Source organism: Mustela lutreola, chromosome 5 (assembly GCF_030435805.1).
Source record: "Mustela lutreola isolate mMusLut2 chromosome 5, mMusLut2.pri, whole genome shotgun sequence".
Lineage (NCBI taxonomy): Eukaryota > Metazoa > Chordata > Mammalia > Carnivora > Mustelidae > Mustela > Mustela lutreola.
The window spans coordinates 15,504,189-15,527,024 of NC_081294.1; the positions used below are offsets into that span (position 1 = coordinate 15,504,189).

At 34.3% G+C, this 22,836-nt stretch overlaps 1 protein-coding gene across 6 annotated transcripts in view; it reads right to left on the minus strand.

Moving 5' to 3' along the window:
- The window catches only part of CDH18 (cadherin 18), a 981,465-nt gene that overhangs the window by 110,809 nt on the left and 847,820 nt on the right, over nt 1–22,836 (minus strand). For all 6 annotated transcript variants that reach the window (XM_059173691.1, XM_059173693.1, XM_059173692.1 and 3 more), the window contains one exon: nt 10,218–10,385. In XM_059173691.1, the coding sequence (XP_059029674.1) occupies nt 10,218–10,385 (168 nt within the window). The remainder of the gene's footprint in view (nt 1–10,217; nt 10,386–22,836) is intronic.

Consider the following 22,836-nt stretch of genomic DNA (forward strand, 5'->3'; position numbering starts at 1 on the left):
GTTTGGCAGAAAGATACAGATATTATTTCATGTTTCTCTTTCTGAATGAACTATAATTTCATATGCCATCATAATGTGATTCTTTCACATAATTTCTTAGACTGTATCCATGGACTGCTAATGATTAGATGAAGTATATTTAAGAAAGGAAGACTTGGTGAGAAAGATCAATGGCATTTGGTTTATTGAAGCTTGCTCCTTGTAATACACTATCCCCTCAAAGATAATATTGATTCTTTTTTTTTTTTTTAAGATTTTTATTTATCTGTTAGAGAGAGAGAGATACAGAGCGCAAGCACAGGCAGACGGAGAGGCAGGCTAGAGGCAGAGGGAGAAGCAGGCCCCCTGCCGAGCAAGGAGCCTGATGTGGGACTCAATCCCAGGATGCTGGGATCATGACCTGAGCCGAAGGCAGCCGCTTAACCAACTGAGCCACCCAGGCGTCCCAAGATAATATTGATTCTAATTGTTTTTTGAAAGACCTTGTTTCTTTGCTTCAGGAACTTTGCCAGATCAGTAAATAAGTCATTCCCTACAAATGACCTTAGGTCCCAGGCTACAAAGGCTGTAATCAATTTGGTAATTGTATATATTTGGACTAATTAATATTTTTCTTACATTCATATTATTTATTGGGAAAAGTGACTACTGATATAAGATAAATATTTATTTATAGATGATTCTGGGGGAAGGCGGACTGACATGTAAGTGGTTAGGCTGTGATATCTGACTTCTCCAGGTTGTCTGACATTACAGATAAGATTAACCAGAAAGTTTCTATATCTCTGCTTTAAATTGCTTTACACAGAAGACGCAGTTTACATTGGAAATATCTCAAATTATAAAGGAAAAATCCCAAGGAATCTAAGATTTTCTGCATCTAAAAAACTTGTATTAAATATGAATCATTAATCATCATGTTAATCCCTGGCTGAAATGTTTTTACTATATAAATATAGTATGACTAATACTATAATCATCTGAATGCACATTACAATGTCACACATTAAAAGGACAATTGTCCTATATTAGTATTCTACTGTACTCTGGAATAGTATATTTAAAATTGCTTACCTAAAAAATTTAAAAAGATAAAATAAAATCGCTTACCCTAACACATTTGCTGTTACAATATGTCAACCTGCATTGCTACAAAGCTGATTATCCTCTAAGAAATTTTTCTTCAAAGCACAAGTAAAGTGGGCTACTTTTTTTTTTTAGCATTCGCTCACTTTCTTCATAAATATAACACATAAATATGTGAGAAACTGTGTAAACTTATAAATTCTAATTGAAGATCATTCTTACTTTTCTTCAGCATTTTGTGAAGAATTAAAAAAAAACAATCTGTACAGACTAATTAGTAATTATAAAATTTCTAAGAAATATATGCTTATTAGTAAAGCATGCATATTCACACAAAACAGGTAAGGAAAGGAATCAATCTATATCTTTGCCATAGCATACAGCCAAATAGATCAAAAACAAATCATAAAATTATTGACATTTTATAACTGGCAAGTTACTAAATAGATAATCTTAAATTATTTCAAAATACCCAACTTTAAAACTAAAAGAATGTCACATCCTTATTTATTTATAGTTATTCCTTTATATGAAAAATATACTCTAAAATTGTCTATACCCTGTTTAATGGGATAAACATAAAATAATTTTCAATTATTTTTATTTTATATACTAAATCTCATAAAATTAAATAAACACACTTTGTATCTACAAAGCAGAATGAAAATATACCTCCAATAGACCAAAAACTTGCAAGTTTTACAGTTAATTTGAGAAATTCAACTTTTCTTTGAATTTATACTTTCAATCTAACCATATTGGATATCAAATTGACATAGTATTCATGTATCATCCACATTCCTTCAACTTGAACTTCAATGTGTTGGTGGTTCCAGTTAAGACTTTGAAGTGATAGGTATTTGGAAGATAGCTACAGAAGCTGGACAGTAACATACCATGGCTATTGCAAGTCACTGGAGAGTATTCAATGTAAAAAGGCCTGGATGAGATATAATCTTTTTTTTTTTTTTTTTTTAAGATTTCATTTATTTATTTGACAGAGGTAAAGAGAAAGAGCACAAGAGGTGGAGCAGCAGGCTGACAGAGTGGGAGAAGTCGATACCCTGCTGAGCAGGGCGACTGACAAAAGGGCTTGTGAACAAGACCTGTGCCAAAGACAGACACTTAACAATGGAGGCACTCGGGCACCCCAAGACATGATCCTTCAGAGAAAGTAAGAAAAACAATATATATTTTTAAAAGATTTTATTTATTTACTTGAGAGAGAGAGAGAGAGATATGAGTGGGGGGATAGGCAGGGAAAAGCAGGCTCCCGCTGAGCCAGGAGCCAGACTCCAGGTTGGATACCAAGACCCTGAGATCATGACCTGAGCCAAAGGCAGGCACTTAACTGACTGGGCCACCCAGGTGCCCCAACAGTATAAGTCTTTATATTGACAATGACTCAGGGTATTTTTTAAAAAATATTCAGTGCTAGGGGAAATAATCCAGGCAACAATTAGTTTGTGGAGACAGAGGTTGGGGTTCAGGGCTGGCACAGTCACACAAAAAAGAACAAAGGCATGGAAAGAAGAAACAACAGAGAAATAGTCCCCAAAATGTGAAGCAATATTCCTGTGATAATTGAAGATACATATACAACATGTGTATTTATGGAGACTCCAAGAAACCGAGACAAAGCAAAGCTGGAAGACAAAAGAGCTAACAGAGATTTCAAAAGCCAGTAGACACTAGGAGTCAGTATTAGTTAATGCTTCAGTTGATACTAGAGAAAATTTGGTGTTTAGGAATAAGAGCTACTTCCCAGGAATAAGGGGAAATGAAACAAAGTAATTCTAGGAAAATATAACTAATTTAAGTAAATGAAATTCCATGTATCTGTAAGAAAATAACTCTGGAGGAAGATGACATAGGCAGGGACTTCTGTAATGTTTGTATATAATCTTCAGTCAATAATTCCAAACAGACTTCTAATTGGGAAATTACCAAAACCAAAAGGAAACAAGATCAGTAAAAATACCCAGATATGATGACGATGTTAGAATTGTTAGAAAAGAGTTTTGAAATGATCATAATTAATGTTTAAGAACCATAGAAAAAAATAGAGAATTTTAGCAGATACCAATAATGCATATTTAATAAGTCAAGTGAAAATAATAGAACTGAATTATTTTAATGCTGAAGTGTGTACCTAATAGGTTTAATAGACTAGTTATTAGAGAGTAAACACAGTGGAAAAGAAGATTATTATACTAGAATATAAGTCAATTTTAAATTTCCAGGTTAAAGAAGAGACAAAAGTAATAAGTAAACACGCAGAAAAAAGAATAATAGATTTATGGTACACAGCTAAAAGACCTAGCATGCATGCTTTTGCACAACCACTAGAAGTGATAAAACAAAACAAAAGAAATATTTGAATAAACGATGACCAAAATTTTCTAGCACTGACAAAAGATAGCCTAAACATTTCTTATAATTGAAAAGCAGATTTTTTTTTAAGTATGTACTTCTTAGGAGCACCATAGTTAAACTCTTAAATATCAAATACAATTAAAATATTTAAAATAAGATCCATTAAACTAGAATAAACTAATCTACAGCAAAGCAATAACAATAACACTGATAACTGATTTTCAACAGATAAGATGGTGGTCAGCTGACAATTAAATTGTGTCATTTATTACTAAAATAAGAAGCCTTTATTTTTTATAGCTTTTTAAAAATATTTTTATTTTTTTATTTATTTGACAGATAGAGATCACAAGTAGTCAGAAAGGCAGGCAGAGAGAGAGGAGGAAGCAGGCTCCCTGCTGAATAGAGAGCCTGATGAGGGGCTCAATCCCAGGACCCTGGGATCATGACCTGAGTGGAAGGCAGAGGCTTCAACCCACTGAGCCACCCATGTGCCCCAATAAGAAGACTTTAAATCAGAATTCTACTCCCTATGAAAATGCCCTCTAAAAAAAGTAAGAAAAATTACAAGTTAAAAAAAAAAAAAAGAAAAAAGAAAAGAATTCAATGAGAGCAGACCTGTACTAAAAGGAACGGCAGGAAGGGATATTTGAAGAATATTTAGATTTTCCTTTGGAAGCACAGCAATGCAGGAAAGAAGAAATACCACCTAAAGGGATAAATTATTGACTTAAAAATTATTATTTACTACCTAACACTACAAAAATAATGACAATTTTATGTAGGGTTTAATATATAAGATGTCAAAATAGCAAAAAAAAAAAATCAATGCAATGCGGTTAAACAGTTTTAAAGTTGTTCCATTTGTTTCGAATGATAAAATTATAACTTAAGGTGAAATAAAATAAATTATAATATATCAAACAAATACTAAAGAAAAAAAGAAATAGAAGAAATTATTACTGAGGGATAAAATGAAGACAGTGAAATACATTGCTAATTCAAAGAATATAAGAAGAAAAAAAGGAAAATTTACAATTAAAAATTGTAAATACATTAAATCAAAATAAACAATGGATATTGTGAAGCCAGATTAAAATTAAAAATAATAATAATAATAATAATAATAACAGAAACTTAGTTTTGTGGCTCATATGAAACTTTTAAAAAATAGAAAGAATACACTTTGAAGGTAAAATGATGAAAAACATTATACCATCTAACCATTTATCAAAAATTTTTTAGAAATTGGTACAGCTGGGTGCCTGGGTGGCTCAGTGGGTTAAGCCATTGCCTTCAGCTCAGGTCATGATCTCAGAGTCCTGGGATCAAGTCCCGCATCGGGCTCTCTGCTCAGCAGGGAGACTGCTTCCCTCTCTCTCTCTGCCTGCCTCTCTGCCTACTTGTGATCTCTCTCTGTCAAAGAAATAAATAAAATCTTAAAAAAAAAAAAAAGAAATTGGTACAGTTATATTACAGATAAAATGGATTTTAAGTTATAGATGATTATTAGATAGATGTTCCACAATGAAACATTTTCAGTCCAAGAGGAATACATCTTGCCTTAAATCTGTGTGCATCCAGTAACATGATTTCAAGTTATACCTAAGAAAATCCAAAACTAAAGAAAACAAAAGGATAAATAGAAAAATCCAGTGAAATGGTGGGATGCATTAACATATATCTCTCAATAGTTGACAAACAAAAATTTTGTATAGATATAGAAAGTTGAACATCACAATGAATAAACTTGAACTAATTTACATATGTCAAAACCTAACTATAAAGCTGAAGAATTTATCTTCTCCTAAAGTATATAAGGACACTATCTCAATGAAATACATACTGACATTTAGAAAAACCCCCAGAAAGTTTCAAAATACATACCTGTAACCAGACTAAAATGATATTACCTCCTACCTGTCACCATGGCTAGAATTAACAACACAGGGAAAAAGAGATGTTGGTGAGGATGCAGAGAAAGGGGAAACCTCTTAAACTGTTGGTGGGAATGCAAACTGGTGCAACCACTCTAGAAAACAGTATGGAGGTACCTAACAATTTAAAAATAGAGCTACCCTATAATCCAGCAATTGTCCTACTAGGTATTTATCCAAAGGATAAATAATAAAGATTCAAAGAGACACATGCACCCCAATGTTTATAGAGGCATTATCAACAATAGCCAATTATGGAAAGAGCCCAAATGTCCATCAACTGATGGACTGATGTATGGATAAAGTGGCACACACACACACACATACACACACACACACACACTGGAATATTACTCAGCCAAAAAAGGAGAGACAAAGAAATCTTGCCATGTGCAATGATGTGGATGAAAGTAGAGAGTACTATGTTAAGTGAAGTAAGTCAGAGAAATACAAATACCATAAAGATTTCACTCATATGTGAAATTTAAGGGGAAAAAAACCAGATGAGCATAGGGAAAAAAAGAGAGAGAGAGAGAGAAAGGCAAACCATAAAACAGACTTTAACTATAGAGAATTGAGGGTTGCTGGAGGTGAGGTGGGCATTTAGGTTGAGCTAAATGGGTATGGTCATTAAGGAGGGTATTTGTGATGAGCACCGGATGGAGTGTATAAGTGATGAGTCACTGAATTCTATACATGAAAATAATATTACAGTGTAGGTTAACTAACTGGAATTTAAATAAACACTTGAAAGAAAAAGAAAAAATGAACTAGATATCATTTTTGAAGTACACTAGCGAAATATCAACTTGCTGATAATTAAAACATATACTTCACATTTTGATTGATCAAAGGAGAAGCTTTCTTGTTTTGTTTCTTTCAATTCCTGTTTTAAATAAAACATTAATGCTGAATATATAATATGCCATTTAGATTTTCTTTCATGAAAAGGTAAATAGTAATTTGAAAATATGGCCTTTCCTCTAAAATATTTTGCTATCAACAAAATCATAACATTATCAATATATTCATCAGTGATACTTTACTTTTCACCAACATTAACATTTACTCAAATCAGGTAAACATCTCTAACTCGTAGTACTATAGAAAATACTGCCATCTATTGAACTTTTACGCCTTGATCCTTCAAATATTCCACAGCATTATATCAACTCCAGTCACAAGAGAACTAAAGCTGTTCAATGACATACAATTTTGCAATCACTTCAAGTTCTTGGGGGAAATTTTTTTAACTAATCAAGTTCTTACCATTTCATGCTGATTACTTGACATGCGGGTTTTTTTTTTTTTTCTTTCCCAATTTGGATTATTCATTCTTACTTAGTCAAAGGCAATTGTAAAAATACAGATCCTTTCACTTAAGAGTACAGAAGGTCTGCTTTATGAATTTTCATGTAAGTTATTGATTTTATATGCATATTATTTATAGAAAATAATGGAGGTCAGTGACTTTTTCATCTACCTAAAAATAAATTAAGCAATAAGTGCAATTTACTATAGCATAGTAAAACCAGAAAAGGACACTGCAAGAATCTTAAGAAGTGGGATACATTCCTTTCAACCGAAGGACTAATATTGAGGAATTTTACAGCCCCTGCTTTAAGTTAAGGAGAACTGGGTATTGCTTGTGTCCTTTGAGTAAATACTCAAGCCATAGAAGGGTTGATTTGTTCTTTCACTCTGCATCTTGTAAGGGTCTCCCTTTCTTAACACATGAATGCATTATGTGTAATTGAGCAGTGGCCGTCCTCTCAGCTGGGCATGTACCAACTGGTCTCTATTCTGCCCTCTGCCTTTCTGACAGTGATATGCAGCTGTGTCAGCCTGGATCTTTATTAATGCTGCATCCTAAGCCATTGCGTTGGCAACTACCTAGTGTAAAGTCTTCATAAAGGAAATTATCATTTTACTTCATTCCCTAGTTTTCAATCACTTCGAGTCAATTTATTTCAAATTTAAAAATATAGTGATAATCTTAAAGGACAAGATATAACAAACCGATTCATTTCCTCAGAGCATGGAAGGTTAACAGAAAAAAATAAAAAAGGGAAAAATGCTTTGAAGGAATATTTTTGCAAAGTGTTGTGTGTAGATGTTTATACTAGAGTTGATCACAGTAGTGGTGTAAAAACAATGAGTCCAGTGAAATGAGAAAGAAGTCAGAAGGAGGCGTGTGAAAATATCCCATCTTAAAAGAAACAAAGTACTGGATCTATTTGATGACAGGATATAATCTTTAAATAAGTTGAATTTTGTAGATTCGTGCATTTCATGGTGCTTCCTGAACATAAGTCCTCATAATATATCTTTTTTTTTTTTTCTCCAAGGAGTTACAGTTTCCCATTATATATGTAGCCATTTGATAAGTTATGATGCTTAGAGGTAAATTAAAAAATAATTTACTGCAAGTCACTCTTGTCAAGGTGACACTAATTATTCTGAAAACTTCATTGTGCTTAACGCAATTTGAGTATAAAGTATCTTTTAAGCAAGTCAAACTGTTAGGTTCTGAGTGTGTAATGACTCCGTTTCAAAACTCTAAGCACATCTCACAGAGTGGCAGGGTTGGCATCTGTCCATCATTCTGCGTAGACTGCTCCTGACTGAAGAAAGGGAGCCTCCTTAGATATGTGGAGTTCACTCAGAGAATGTACATTTATTCTGTTCCTTCGTCAGGTAAAACAATAGTTTTCACCATAAACTGATGTTTCAACAATATCACTGATATTAATCAAAAAATAAAATTAGGAATCATTTCTCCATATTTAGCACAAGTACAGTTTCTTTTTTTGTTGGTTTTTAAAATCAACTTCAGTGGACTCATAAGTTTAAAAATTAGTTTATAGAGAGGAGGAGGGAAACAGAGTGTGAGAGATACAATCTGTGTCAAGACCAAGCATTTATTGAATGTTTGTAGTGTATCCCTTAAACTTCATTCTATTCAGAGCTGTGATATTAATCTATATCTTTAAAATAGCTGTGATAGTATCTACTTGAAAATAAGGTAGACAAGTTCCCTTTGTAAACTGTAATAAAGTTTATGTTCAATTGAGCTTAGTATTATTCATTAAATTTTAAAAAATCTTTGAACTTTAGTGCCTTTATCCTATTAAAGAAAAGCACTTGTAGAGTAGTATATGTATATATGCACGTTTTGTGAACTAAGTGATAAAGTAAATACAAAAATGCCCTGTAATGTGTAAAATTACAAAATTGAATTTTGTGATTTAATGTAATGTGAACTTATTTATGATTTATTATAAGCCTACTTTCTTCATAGAGCAAAGGCCACATGAATGACCAGGTCACATAATCTATCTCTAGAACAAATATATATTTTTAAAAGACGTATTTATTTTAGAGGGTGTGGGATTGGCAAAAGGAGAGAGAATCTCAAGCAGAATTCACGCTGAGAGCAGAGCCCAATGTAGGGTTCAGTCTCATGACCGTGAGATCAGGACCTGAGCTGAAACCAAGAGTTGAATGTTGAACCAACTGTGCCACCTAGGCACCTCATCTCTAGAAACAGTATTTTAAATTGATGCTATGAACTTGACTTGTATGTCTTTTAACAATGGTAGTTTGACAGAGTATTTGAATTCAGTTCATTAACTCATTCATTCATTCATCTAGCAATCATTTATCAAGGGCTGGCCACTGATCTGAACACTTAAGGTTACATAGACAATTTAAGTATCATTCTTACTTAGAGAGACTTACAGTAGTAGAAGTCATATGTACCTAAGGAAATAAGCATAACATGAAAGTGCCAGGTAATAGAAAACAAGAATTCATTAGCTTTTAATTCTGCAAAATTTCAGGGAAAATTATAACAAGACTTTTAAGCAGAGAAATGTGAGTATGAAGAATCCTGGTTGAATTAATAATGTGAAAGGTTATTATGTTTTGGGAACAGGTAATATTCCTTTATGGATAGCCCTGGAATGTACCAAGAGAAATATTAAAAGAGATACAGTGGGGGAAGACATATCACACAAACTTGTGAAGAGCCTGTATTGACATACCAGGTGTCTACTTTATTGCAGTTTTTAAACATCATGTGTCAAAAGGACCTAAGGGATAGCACCCCTACAAGATTTTTATCTTAATTAAAGGCTATTCTATAAAATATCATCCACAATTTCTGCCACATTAGAAATCCTGAAATACACTTTTTCCCATTCTGAGGATGTCATAAACACCATTTATTTTCACATTCACAAAACTGACATCTTCTCCCCTTGTATTGCTTGAAAATTTGTGCCCCCCCCCACTTTATTGTATTAGCTGCACCTTGCTGTGGGATGCTTTGTGTATGCACATGTATGTGGGGGGAGGTATGGGGGTTTGGAGAACATTCATTCTTAACATGAGAGTTTTTTTTTTTTTTTTTTCAATTTCAGTCACCAAAAACACTTATGCATTTTTTTTTTTTTCAAGAGAAGAATGTTACCTTCAGAATGTATTTTGGGTATATCCCTGTATATCTTAGTAATACATAACTGCTCTAGCAAATGTAAGATATACTTAGTGGTACTTAGTACCACTCTATCATTTTTAATATTTACCTGTAATGACAACTGAAACACATATTTTTTAACATGGTAGCAATTATCCACCAGGTTCAGGAGACAAGAAGCTGAGTGATTTCTCTATTCTCATGTATAGAAGGGAAACCATATAGCACAAAACCAAAATATCCACATTTAACAGTAACATGACATCATATACTTAAGTATTTCATTTTTTATGCAAATGAAGAGTGATAAATATATATCATAAGAATCTGGTACATACTCTGAGGAAACCGTGGGGGGTTGTCGTTGACATCAGTCAGGGTGATGTTGACCGTTGTCGATCCAGAAAGCCCTCCAACTTGCCCAGCCATGTCTTTGGCTTGAATGACCACTGAATAGTGTTCTCTGGCTTCTCTGTCCATATTATGTAAGGCAGTTCTAATAACTCCTGTAATACATATTTTAAAGAAAACAATATGGATTACATATTAAATGAGAAACAGCACAGATATATCTTTCTTCTTTCTGTTTTAAGAAGTGCATTTTTAAATGAAATACTTTCTTGAGAAAGCCAGTTTTCTGAGACAAATGTACTTTAAAATGTTACTAAAACTATCTCATGGAATCCTTTATTTAAAACCACAGATCCCAACCCGTTCTACTCATGGCAGTTAAGATGTCCATTTCTTTGTGTTTCTTGGGGTGCCTCGGAGGGCAGCTGCACAGCCCAGGATTGTTCCTCTGCTGGATTACTGAATATTTCATAAATTGTGGTCCTCACAAGTGTCAGATGATATGATTTGAGGAGAGGCTAATTTTCCTCCTTACAGAACAATTTACATATAGCTTCCTACATAGAGTTGTCAAAGTTTGATAATGGAAAACATTCAAGAATTGTGTGTACTTGAACAAATATTGTAGGCAGGAGTCATTTTAACATTTATCAAGACTAAGAAAGTCCCTGTTTTTATCAGGAAATACAGTTACAGTAAGAACTAGATCTAAGTACATAAGCAAAACAAAGTGATGAAATTGATTCAAAAAATCCCATGTAAAACTTGCATTCTTGATTTCATAGTACCAAAAGAGACATTAAAGGTACCTTTTTATGAACTAGTACTTGGATTCAATAAAGATATAAAAAAATGTTACGTGTTATATCCCCATTTGTTTCAAACATAGGTACATATAAATCATACAGCTTTGTCAATAGATCCTTAAATTTAAAAACTGAAACACATTTTCCAGAGAGTCAAGGACAATTAACTGTGTTATAAAAAAAAGTTCTCATGTAGATGACCTATATTATAATAAATACATATATGCATATCTCTATTTATAATTATATTACACATGTATATAAATATATGATATAAACATATTTGCTACTCCACATATAGGTCAACATTTTATTACTACCTTTTCACTTTTTATTTTTTATAAAGATTTTTATTTATTTATTTGACAGAGAGAGACACAGCTAGAGAGGGAACACTAGCAGGGGAAGTGGGAGAAGGAGAAGCAGGCTTCCCACTGAGCCCGGAGCCTGAGCTGGGACTGGGACTCAATCCCAGTATCCTGGGATCATGACCTGAGCTGAAAGAGACACTTAACGACTAAGCCACCCAGGTGTCCACCTTTTTACTTAAAAAATATATGTATGTATATATATATATATATATATATATATATATATATATATATATATATGTATATTTGGATCATGTCACCTTTTTAAAAAAATATATTTATTTATTTATTTGAGAGCGAGAGAGAGAGCAGGAGCAAGCCCAAGTACGGGGAAGGGCAGAAGGAGAGAGACAAGGAGACTCTCCACTGTTAGCTCATAGCCTAACATAGGACTCTAACCCAGGACCCCGAGATCATGAGATTCCAGTACCTTGAGATCATAATCCAAGCCAAAGTCAGAGGCTGAACCTATTGAGCCACCCAAATCCCCATGTATCGTGTCACTTTTTGAGAAAGGCACCAATGGCTTCAACTAAACAACTGAGTAGTTAGCAGTGCAATTCACAGGACAATGCCAATTATAATAACTGCTAACTATAGATTTTAACAAACACTCTTACAGACAGTATATTGATATAATGAGAGAAAATAGGGTTGTGTTTTCAAGTTAAAAATAGTCCTTTAGAAGTGGAAAGGATTAGTAAACCAGTTTGACCATAGAACACTGAAGCAGTATTTTTGTTTTACCACATGGATTATATGTGTAACGACTTGGAGATGAGAGCCTCAGCAACCAGCAAAAGCAATCCCACAACTTTCAATATTTGTGAATTTTTAATTGAAGGAGTTCAGAAGAATTTTCCTGAAGCTAAATAAAAATGAAAATTATTCTTATCAAAAGAAATTATAATAATATGGTAATAAATGATTCATCTAATTCATGCATATGGGAAAGCCTCAAGCATTCTTATTAAAAAGAACAATGTTTTATCACATACAATACTTATAAAGAAGGAATTGAATTGATGCAGAAATGAACAAGCTAAGAATTAATGAAAATATTTAATGAAAGAAACATATACTTTCTTATATTTGAAAACAAATAAAGATGTTCTAAAAAGAATACATTATAATTGAGACTTGCCCCTGGTGTGCAGAAGTTTGAGGTTATTGTCCGGGATAATGTTTTACAATGAAACCATTTATGTGCTATTTGCTGAGTATAAAAATATAACAGTAAAATCAATCATTACAAAGTGAACGATAGATACATTTATATAATCTGAATGTTATTCATTAAAGAGAATCAGAGAAGAGAAATCAGCACAAGCCCTATTTTATAGTATGAATTTCAGTAATTTCATTCCATTGCCATTATGCCCCTTCTTTTATAGTACAGCTACATCTGACACAAAGTGAGAAGAAACTTGTCAGTCAAATTTGCTTATGGAAAGAAAATAGTATGTCCAGAGTTGACACGTACTTCTCAGAAATGATTATCTAAGAATCCGTTTCAACTCACAATTCTCTTTAGGATGGTTCCAGGGATGTGCTTAGAAGGCACACAAGTAAGTAGAGAATGGCCTGTCAAATTGCCATAGGAATATGGTCTCAGTATACAATGATCTCCTTCTAACACACTGCCCAGATGCTTGTACATGAGGAAGCCTAGAACACAGCTTATGCACAGTAACTATTTTTTCTTTCCAAATAGACCTTTTTAGAGCAGTTTAGGTCCACAGCAAAACCGAGAAGAAAGTACAGTTATCATGAACCCTCTCCCTATTCCTTCTCTGCAGTACACACACACAGCTCCCCCACTATCAATACCCTCCATCAGAATGGTACATTTGTTGTAACTGGTGAACCCACAATGAACCTCCTTTGTATGCCTTCTTTGGTGAGGTGTCTGTTAGGTCTCTTGTCCAGTTTTTAAATTGGGTTATTTCTTTTCTTATTTTTGAGTTTTCAGGGTTGTTATATAATTTAGATAATAGTCTTTTATCAAATTTGTCATTTTCAAATGTTTTCTGACAGGATATGACTTACCTCTTTTTTCTCTTGACAATATCATTCACAGTGTAGAATTAAAAAAAAAATTTTGTTTTTTTTTTTTTTCAGTCCAGATTAACAATTTCTTTCACAGTTCATGTCTTTGGTGTTATATTTAAAACATCATTGCCATACCCAAGGTCATCTAGATTTTCTCCTATGTTACCTTGAAGGAATTTCAGAGATTTATGTTTTATATTTAAGTCTCTGATCCATTTTGAGTTACTTCCTTTTTAAGGGTATAATGTTTGTGTCATCTTTTTTTCTGCATATGATATTAATTCATATTAACATCATTTGTTGAAAAGATTTTTTTCCCATTGTGTTATGCTTGCTCCTTTGTCAAAGATCAGTTGCTTGGGGTGCCTGGGTGGCTCAGTGGGTTAAGCCGCTGCCTTCGGCTCAGGTCATGATCTCAGGGTCCTGGGATCGAGTCCCACATCGGGCTCTCTGCTCAGCAGGGAGCCTGCTTCCTCCTCTCTCTCTCTGCCTGCCTCTCTGCCTACTTGTGATCTCTCTCTGTCAAATAAATAAATAAATCTTTAAAAAAAAAAAAAAAAAAAAAGATCAGTTGCTTGTATATACGAGGGTCAATTTCTGAGCTCTTTATTCTATTCCATTTATGCGTTTATCTGTTCTTTCATCAACACCACACCATCTTGATTACTATAGCTATGTAATAAGTCTTGAGGTCAGATAGTGTCAGTCTTCCAACTTTGTTGTTGTTCTTAAATATAGTGTTGGCAGTTCTGGGTCTTTGTCTCCGCATATAAATTTTAGAATCAGTTTATCATTACTCATGAAATAACTTGCTTGGATTTTAATTGGTATTCCATCAAATCTATAGATAAAATTAGGAAGAACCGGCACTTTTTTTTTTTTTTTTAAGATTTCATTTATTTATGTGACAGAGAGGGAGAGACAGTGAGAGAGAGAATATAAGCAGGGGTAGGGGGAGAGGGATAAGCAGGCTTCCTGCTGACTGGGGAGCCCAGTGAGGGCTAGGAACATGACCTGAGCCAAAGGCAAACTTATTTATTTATTTATTTATTTATTTATTTATTTAGCTTACAAAATGTGCTCTATTTGAAAATTTTAAAAATAGAATTTGATTTAGAAAATATTTTGCACATAAATCTTCGGAAACCACATAAACTAACCTCTGTGTTTATGTGGCATTCTTTTTTTTTTCCAATCAACTTTATAAATGTATAATTTACACATTATGAAAGATACCTATTTAAATTTATAGTTTAGTGTTTTGTTTTTTGTTTTTGTTTTTTTTTTTCAGTGTTCCAAGATTCATTGTTTATGCAGCACACCCAGTGCTCCCTTCAATACGTGCCCTCCTTAATACCCACCACCAGGCTCAAACAAATCCCCAGCCCCCTTTCCCTCCAAAACCCTGTTTGTTTCTCAGTCTTCACAATCTCTCACAGTTTGTCTCCTCCTCTGATTTCCTCCAACTCACTTCTCTCCTTTTCCCAATGTCCTCCATGTTATTCCTTATGCTCCACAAGTAAGTGAAACCATTGCTAATTGACTGTCTCTGCTTGACTTATTTCACTCAGCATAATCTCCTCCAGTCTTGTCCATGTTGATACAAAAGTTGGGTATTCATCCTTTCTGATGGAGGCATAATACTGCATTGTATATATGGACCATATCTTCTTTATCTATTTGTCTGTTGAAGAGCATCTCGGCTCTTTCTACAGTTCAGCAATTGTGGTCATTGCTGCTATGTACATTGGGGTACATAGCCCTTCTTTTCATTACATCTGTATCTTTGGGGTAAATACCAGTAGTGCAATTTGAGTGTCATAGGAAGCTCTATTTTTAATTTCTTAAGGAATCCCCACATTGTTTTCCAAAGTGGCTGCACCAACCTGCATTCCCACCAATAATGTTCAGAGGGTTCTCCTTTCTCCATATCCTCTCCAACACTTGTGGTTTACTGTCTTGTTGATTTTGGCCATTCTAACTGGTGTAAGGTGGTATCTCAATGTGGTTTTGATTTGAATCTCCCTGATGGCTAATGATGATGAACATTTTTTCATGTGTCTGTTAGCCATTTGTACGTCATCTTTGGAGAAGTATTTGTTCATGTCTTTTGCCCATTTCTTGATGTGATTATCTGTTTTGTGTCTGTTGAATTTGAGGAATTCTTTATAGATCTTGGATATCAGCCCTTTGTAGTGTCATTTGCGAATATCTTCTCCCGTTCCATGGGTTGTCTCTGGTTTTGTTGACTGTTTCCTCTGCTGTGCAGAAGCTTTTGATCTTGATGAAGTCCCAAAAGTTCGTTCTCATTTTTGTTTCCTTTGAAAGGCAGGTGTTTAATGACTGACCCACCCAGGCATCCCAAGAACCAACATCTTGATAGGAAGACTTAATATTTTAAGATGTTAAGTCTTCCTATCAAGGAATAAGAAATATATCTCCATTTATTTAGTTGTTTCTTTCTTCTGAATTTTGTAGTTTTCCTCATAAAAATATTGTACCCTCTTTGTAAGATTTACACTTAAGTATTCCTTTCTGGGGAAGCTAAGCTAAATGGTATTGTGTTTCTAAATAAAATTCCACTTGTTCATTTTTTTGTACATACGTAAGTGATTGATTTTTATATATTAACCTTACATCCTAAAATCTTGCTATAATGCTTATTGGTTCCAGGACATTTCATTGCTGATTCTTTTGGATTTTCTACATATATAATTATGTCATTTGTGAGCAGAGATCATTTTATTTCTTCTTTCCTAATCTGCATAGCTTTTATTTCTTAAGAAATATCTTACTGCATTAACTAGAACTTCTGGTATGAGATTCTAAAAGAGTGGTGAAGGGGTGCTTGCGTGACTCATTTGGTTAAGCATCCAACTCATGATTTTAGTCCAGGTCATGATCTCAGGGTTGTGAGATTGAGTCCCACATTTTGCCCTGCACTGGGCAGGGAGCCTGCTTGGGATTTTCTCTCTCCCTCTCCCTGTGCCTCTCATCCCCAGGTTGGGCACAGGCACTCTCTCTGTCTGTCTCTGTCTCTTAGAAAAAATAAAAATAAAAATAAATAAAAATAAAAGAGTGATGAAAATTAAGAAAATAAGATAAAATAAAGTAAAATAGTGGTAAGAAGGGACATCCGTACCTTGTTCCTGATCTCAGTGGGGAAGCTTTGAATTTCTCACATTAAACATGACTTTAGCTGTAGGGTTTTTATAGATTATTTTGACCAAATTGAGGAAATTTCTCTAGATTCTTAGTTTGCCACACAGTAACTTTTAAAAACGGGGAATGTACTTTTTTGCAGAAGAGAGTCTTAGCACTTTTAAAGAAGGATGCCTTTCCTCGTTCAGATTATGCATTTTTCAGCAGTAAATGATAAACAGCATCAGTGAATGAATTATTTCTTAAGCAAATTTTGCAAATATGTTTCAGATTAATTGATTATTAAGATTAAAAAAAACATAAAACACATTCTAATTTTATAGTTTAAAATACTAATGCATTACCCGATTACTTGAAGCAAATGTATAGTATTGGGTCAAACAGGTTTTAACATCCCTTGTCCAAGATCACAAGATTTTTTGAAAAAATCTTAATGTTCCTCCTCCTTGGTCCCTCTTACTCTGCAGAACACTTGTGTACATGCTCCCAAGTAGCCAAAATTATCATGACCTCTTTTTGCTCTGTCCATCTATTATTGGATAATTTTATCATCATGGATAAACAATCATTTGTCTGCGTTGGTGAATATTTGCATAGATACTGAATCAAGTTTAAAAAAAAACATTCTGGGGACGCCTGAGTGGCTCAGTTGGTTAAGCAGCTGCCTTCGGCTCAGGTCATGATCCCAGCGTCCTGGGATCGAGTCCCACATCGGGCTCTTTGCTCAGCGGGGAGCCTGCTTCTCCCTCTGCCTCTACCTGCCATTCTGTCTGCCTGTGCTCACTCTCTCTCTGATAAATAAATAAAATCTTTAAAAAAAAATCTGATTTGATAGATTTATCAGAAAGTATAAAAAAATGTTGAAAGAAGTTAGGAAAGCAATGGCAAACGTTCACATTTTCCCAATAGTTTGAGAAAGAAATAAAGAAAAAAAAGAAAGCAAGTTCAAAAAGTAATCAGTAACTTACTTTCCATTTTCAATGCTGAGCACAATAGATGGCTTTTGTACAGAATTAAATATATAGTTTGAATAAGCATTCACATGCACACACACAATTTTCCCCTACTTTTATCCAGGAATCCACATTTGAAAAGACTGACAATATTAAACAAAATTACTTCATAAAATTAAATATGAGTAAAATGTGAAGCTGTCTACATAAAGTGACTTTATATTCTGATTTTCCCAATTCATTTTCAGAATATCCCTGTCTTTCCTTAACTATTAAAGCATTCTCTTTATAAACAGCATTCTAGTCTGGATCATCAATTTCTGAGTCAGCCTAATTTTTTAAAAACATGTTTCAGAATATTGTATTTATTTATTTGAGGGAGAGAGAGGCAGTGAGAGCGAGCAAGAGGATGAGCTGGAGAAAGGCACATGGAGAGAGAAAGGCATATTTTCTCCTGAGCAGGGAGCCTGCCACAATGCTCTATCCAGAACCCCGGGATCATGATCTAAGCCAAAGCAGTCACTTAAATGACGAAGCCACCCAGGAGTCCCAAGTCAGCCTGATTTTGACAGTATGGCTATTGGCTTTAAAACTTGACTCTGATTCAATATTACCTTGAGATTATCTTGAAAAGTAAATTCCTTGGACCCAGGCACCAGAAACTATAATTTAGTACTTCGGAGGGTCTGGCCTACTTGTACCTCTACCTGGTTGCTGCATTAGTTGGCTCGGGCTGCCATGAAAATATATCCTATTCTCAGTGGCTCAAACAACAGAAATTTATTTCACACACTTATTTATTATTTATTTGTTTGTTTGTTTGTTTTTAAAGTCAGCTCCTTTATTTTTTAATATTTTTTTTCTTTTTTTTTAATTTATTTTTTTTAATATTTTTAAAATTATTATGCTCAATTAGCCAGCATACAGTACATCACTAGTTTTTGATGTCGTGTTCAACAATTCATTAGTTGTATATAACACCTTTTAGACTCTGAGAAGATCAGATGTCAGTTTCCCGGTGATAGCGCTCTTTCTGGCTAGTGGGCAGCTGCCTTCTCACCGTTGTCTTCAAGTGGCATAAAAGAGAAAGATGGTTTTCTTGTTCTTCTTAAAAATCCACTAAACCTGTCATGAAGGCTCCACCCTTACAAACTAATCTAACCCTGATTACCTTTTAAAGGTCTCATCTCAAAATATTGTCACTTTGGGAGTTAGGGTTTCAACATAATAAATTTTGGGGGTATACAAATATTCAGTCCATTGATGATTTAAAAATTGTCCCGCATAGGGGCGCCTGGGTGGCTCAGTGGGTTAAGCCGCTGCCTTCGGCTCAGGTCATGATCTCAGGGTCCTGGGATCGAGTCCCGCATCGGGCTCTCTGCTCAGCAGGGAGCCTGCTTCCTCCTCTCTCTCTGCCTGCCTCTCTGCCTACTTGTGATCTCTGTCTGTCAGATAAATAAATAAAATCTTAAAAAAAAAAAAATGTCCCGCATAGATAGAGATCAAAGAAAGGGGCAGACCCTTCCAGATTGTTAGGTGGCAGTTTTAATAAGCAAAGGAACTTGCATGTAAGACTGGCCTTGGAAAGCTGTAAGATGAGTATATCTCTATACCCACCCACCAGAATATTCCCTAAAAGTTTATACAGAGGCCTTAAGTGGTTTCAGTCATATATACAGTCTAGATAGTCTCAACCACGCACTGTTCACTCAGGCTGTTTTCTTAAAAACTGCTTCTACTATGAGAACAGTGGGTAGAAGCATATTCCAAGCTCAAGGGAGGAGATGAGTCTCTTATTGCCTGGGTTCAGCTTGTAGGTCAACTGGAGGTCATATCCTCTTAATGACCACTCCAACAGCCATTACAACTCCTTCAGGTGAGTCCAGTGCAAGTGGTTATGGGCGATAGTTTGGAAAGACAAAACTTAGAAGATGGAAGTGCTGTCACTATGTATTTATACATTTCTTTATTTTTATATCAATCTTTTCATGCTAATAATTGAGTATACATATGGGGATACACACATGCACACAGGCAACAAAAATCTAGTGGTAATGTTCATTTTTCAAACTGTGAAGCCTAAAGTCATGTACAAGGCTTGGATAAACTACATTTGCACAGTCCAAGTAAGAAATGATGTGTTTGACCCTTTCTGCCATGTATCCAGCTACCAGTGATTGTACTATAACTTACTTTTGCCTTCCAAATAAACTTGATTAAAAAGACATCCTACCACATGGTCTTTAAGTAATTTTTTTTAAGATTTATGTTTTATTTATCATTTGAGACAGAGATACAGAGAGAGAGAGAGCATAAGCAGGGAGAGAGACAGAGGGAGAGGGAGAAGCAGGCTTCCTGCTGAGCCAGAAGACCCATGTAGAGCTGGATCCCAGGACCCTGGGATCATGACCCATGCCAAAGGCAGACACACAAACATTTGAGCCACCCAGGTACCTCTAAGTAAATTTTAAAGAAAAAAATACAGAGAAGTTAAATTAATTACTTAAAATTATTTCATTGTTTGTTTTATTTTTTTTAATTAAAAACATGCTAAGTAACTGGTAATGTCATATTCTGAATGTTTGTTGGATAAGTTTCATTAGCAATGTTTACTTCAAAAATTTTAACTGGAAGTGTTGCCTCTTATTCTCATGTGTAGCTGGGGTGAATCAACAGGATGTGATTACCCTTGTATCATTTTGTTTTGTTTCTTATTACCTTCCTGATAAACGACTGCAGGTGCCCCACTGCCTGCAAATTACCTTCTGACTACTGCTTACCAATCACCTTGATATGTAGGGGCCTGTAACTGGGAATTACTCTCTGCTGAATACAAGTTCATAACGTTGAAACCTCATCTGTGGTTATAAGCATTACGTGTTCAACCTGGCTCACTGGCTTAAGCATATGTTTTCTTCCCTGATTGATGACAGTCATATAGAACAATATATCCTCCAAAATGTGTTCTTGCATTTTTAGCCACTAAAAAGATTTTAAGACGGAAATGTACAAATCTAGTTCCTTAGATAATACTACACAAGACAGCAAAATAAAATTCCTAAAGGTTAGAACAAATAAACAAACATACACATTCAGCTTCCTACAGAAACACTTAAGGTCCACATATGCATTTACAAGAGAAACAGGCATGTTTTCTTCCAGGTCTAAACTACTATATACACTTTGACTCTTTCTCATGTTTCCTTTTTAATTTACTCAATTGCTCATACATTCATGTAAAGCCTAGCATATCAGTATGTAATATATATTAAAATACACAGGAATCCCCTGTATTTCTCTAACGGGGCACAAGAGCCACTTAATATCAAAATCACATGGAGTGCCAATTAGCATGCAAATTTAAGGAAACCACCTTTGATCTATTGAAATAGAATATGGGGGAGAGTGGGGTCAAAGTGTCAGTTTTTGTGACAAGCTCCTTCTGTGATTCTCATGAATGCTCAAACTTGAGATAACCATCTAGAGTTGAGAAGACAAGATATCTGTCCGCAAGGTGCTCATATTTCATTGGAAAATATTTCTTTAAAATAATATGATCACTGAGAGATTTAGAAATATTCAGAAGTTTCATTAATCATTTTCTACATGATGACACTTAAAAGCTTGGTAGTAAAAATTCAACTTTCCAACTGCCTGTGGTGTACTAGGTATCTGGAAGATACATTATGTTAGCTATTCAAAAGCTGTTTGTTTCAATATTTAGTGTATCATACACTACATCTATTCAGCTATATATTCTGAATTTTTCCTACTGACTTGGTAAGGATATGTGGTTTCCATAAGCTCTTGTCTATATTGAAAGCAAAAACATTTAGGCATTAAATCTACATGTATTTATCAGTAACACAGCTCCAGAAATATATTTTCTTCATTCATCACCAATTCAATGTATGCTAACGTGTTTCTGTTCTATATAAAATGTGGAATACAGAAACATATAGGGCAGAGTTTATAGCATTAGAATTTTATGATTAGAGTATTTACTGATAGGGAGGTATATATAAAAATCTGGGAAATTAAGTAATACAGAAAATATATTTTATTAAATGGCCAACAAAACTCAGACATCAGAGGTCATAGTTATAAAAATGGATGACTCTGATGGAAGAGTATACTATACATTATGGTAGAATAAAATAGACTATTAGAATGCTATTATTTATTTTGTATAGTATTTGTATTATAAATAGAATATTTGTAGATTATGGAAGCATGAATGGAGAAATAGGATATCACTGCAAAGGGAATCTGATAAGAACAAAGATGAGGGTATAGAATGTGCATAGCTGTATAAAGAAAACTGGATTTATTGGAAAAAGATTGTGGCAGAAAAGTAGAGATTAGGTACTCAGTGATTAAAATACTCTGAATATTTGTTTTGTTCCTCAAGTGACTGAAAGTTTGAATAGCTCTGTTGCTGCCCCTGTGGAAATTGTGACTAAGCTTCACTACTTGTCAGATGTTATTACTGACTGTGGCTGAGCAGATGAGGTTATCTCTACAGCTACATTTAGCACATCTGAGACTCTAAAGTTCCAGTGGGTAATAGATTACTTTAGGTTTTATTTATGTTTTTGTTATATAATTGATTTTATTTTTAAAGAAAAATACATAATATTCTATAAAACCATGGTTTCCAAGAATTAAAAGAAGAACAAATAGAAACCTTCAACATATTTAGCTTCAAGCTATAACTCATGGAATTAACAACCATAAATTCATGAAGGAAGACATTTTTATGCTTTAGTAGGAAGATTCAATTTTTCCTCCTCTATATTTTTTCTCTTCCTACCATTAAAATTGATGGTAAAGCATTTTATTTCTCCTGAGAGAAAAGGAAGGAGAATTCACGTTTTTTGAGTATGGACTATGACTCAGGCACTCCCTTTAGCTACGTATCTCATATATTTTGCCCATATACTCAATGAGAAGAAAAAGCTCAAAGCTAAAGTAACTCTCCCCAGACCAGAAACTTGCAAACCTTAAAATGTAACCCAGAATTTCCTGACATTAAAATCCTAATGCTAAAAACAAACAAAAAAACAAACAACAACAACAAACAAACAATCCTAATGCTACAGTGGCATTATCTCAAGGAATGAACCTTACAGAGTCTATAGGAAAGGGTTGGCCTGTTTTGAAAGAGAGACAGGAAGAGAGGGCAGGCAAAGGGAGTGAGGGAGACAGAGAAGAGAAGGAGAGGGGAACATCGTCACAAAAGTAGGTATTACCCCCTCTGTG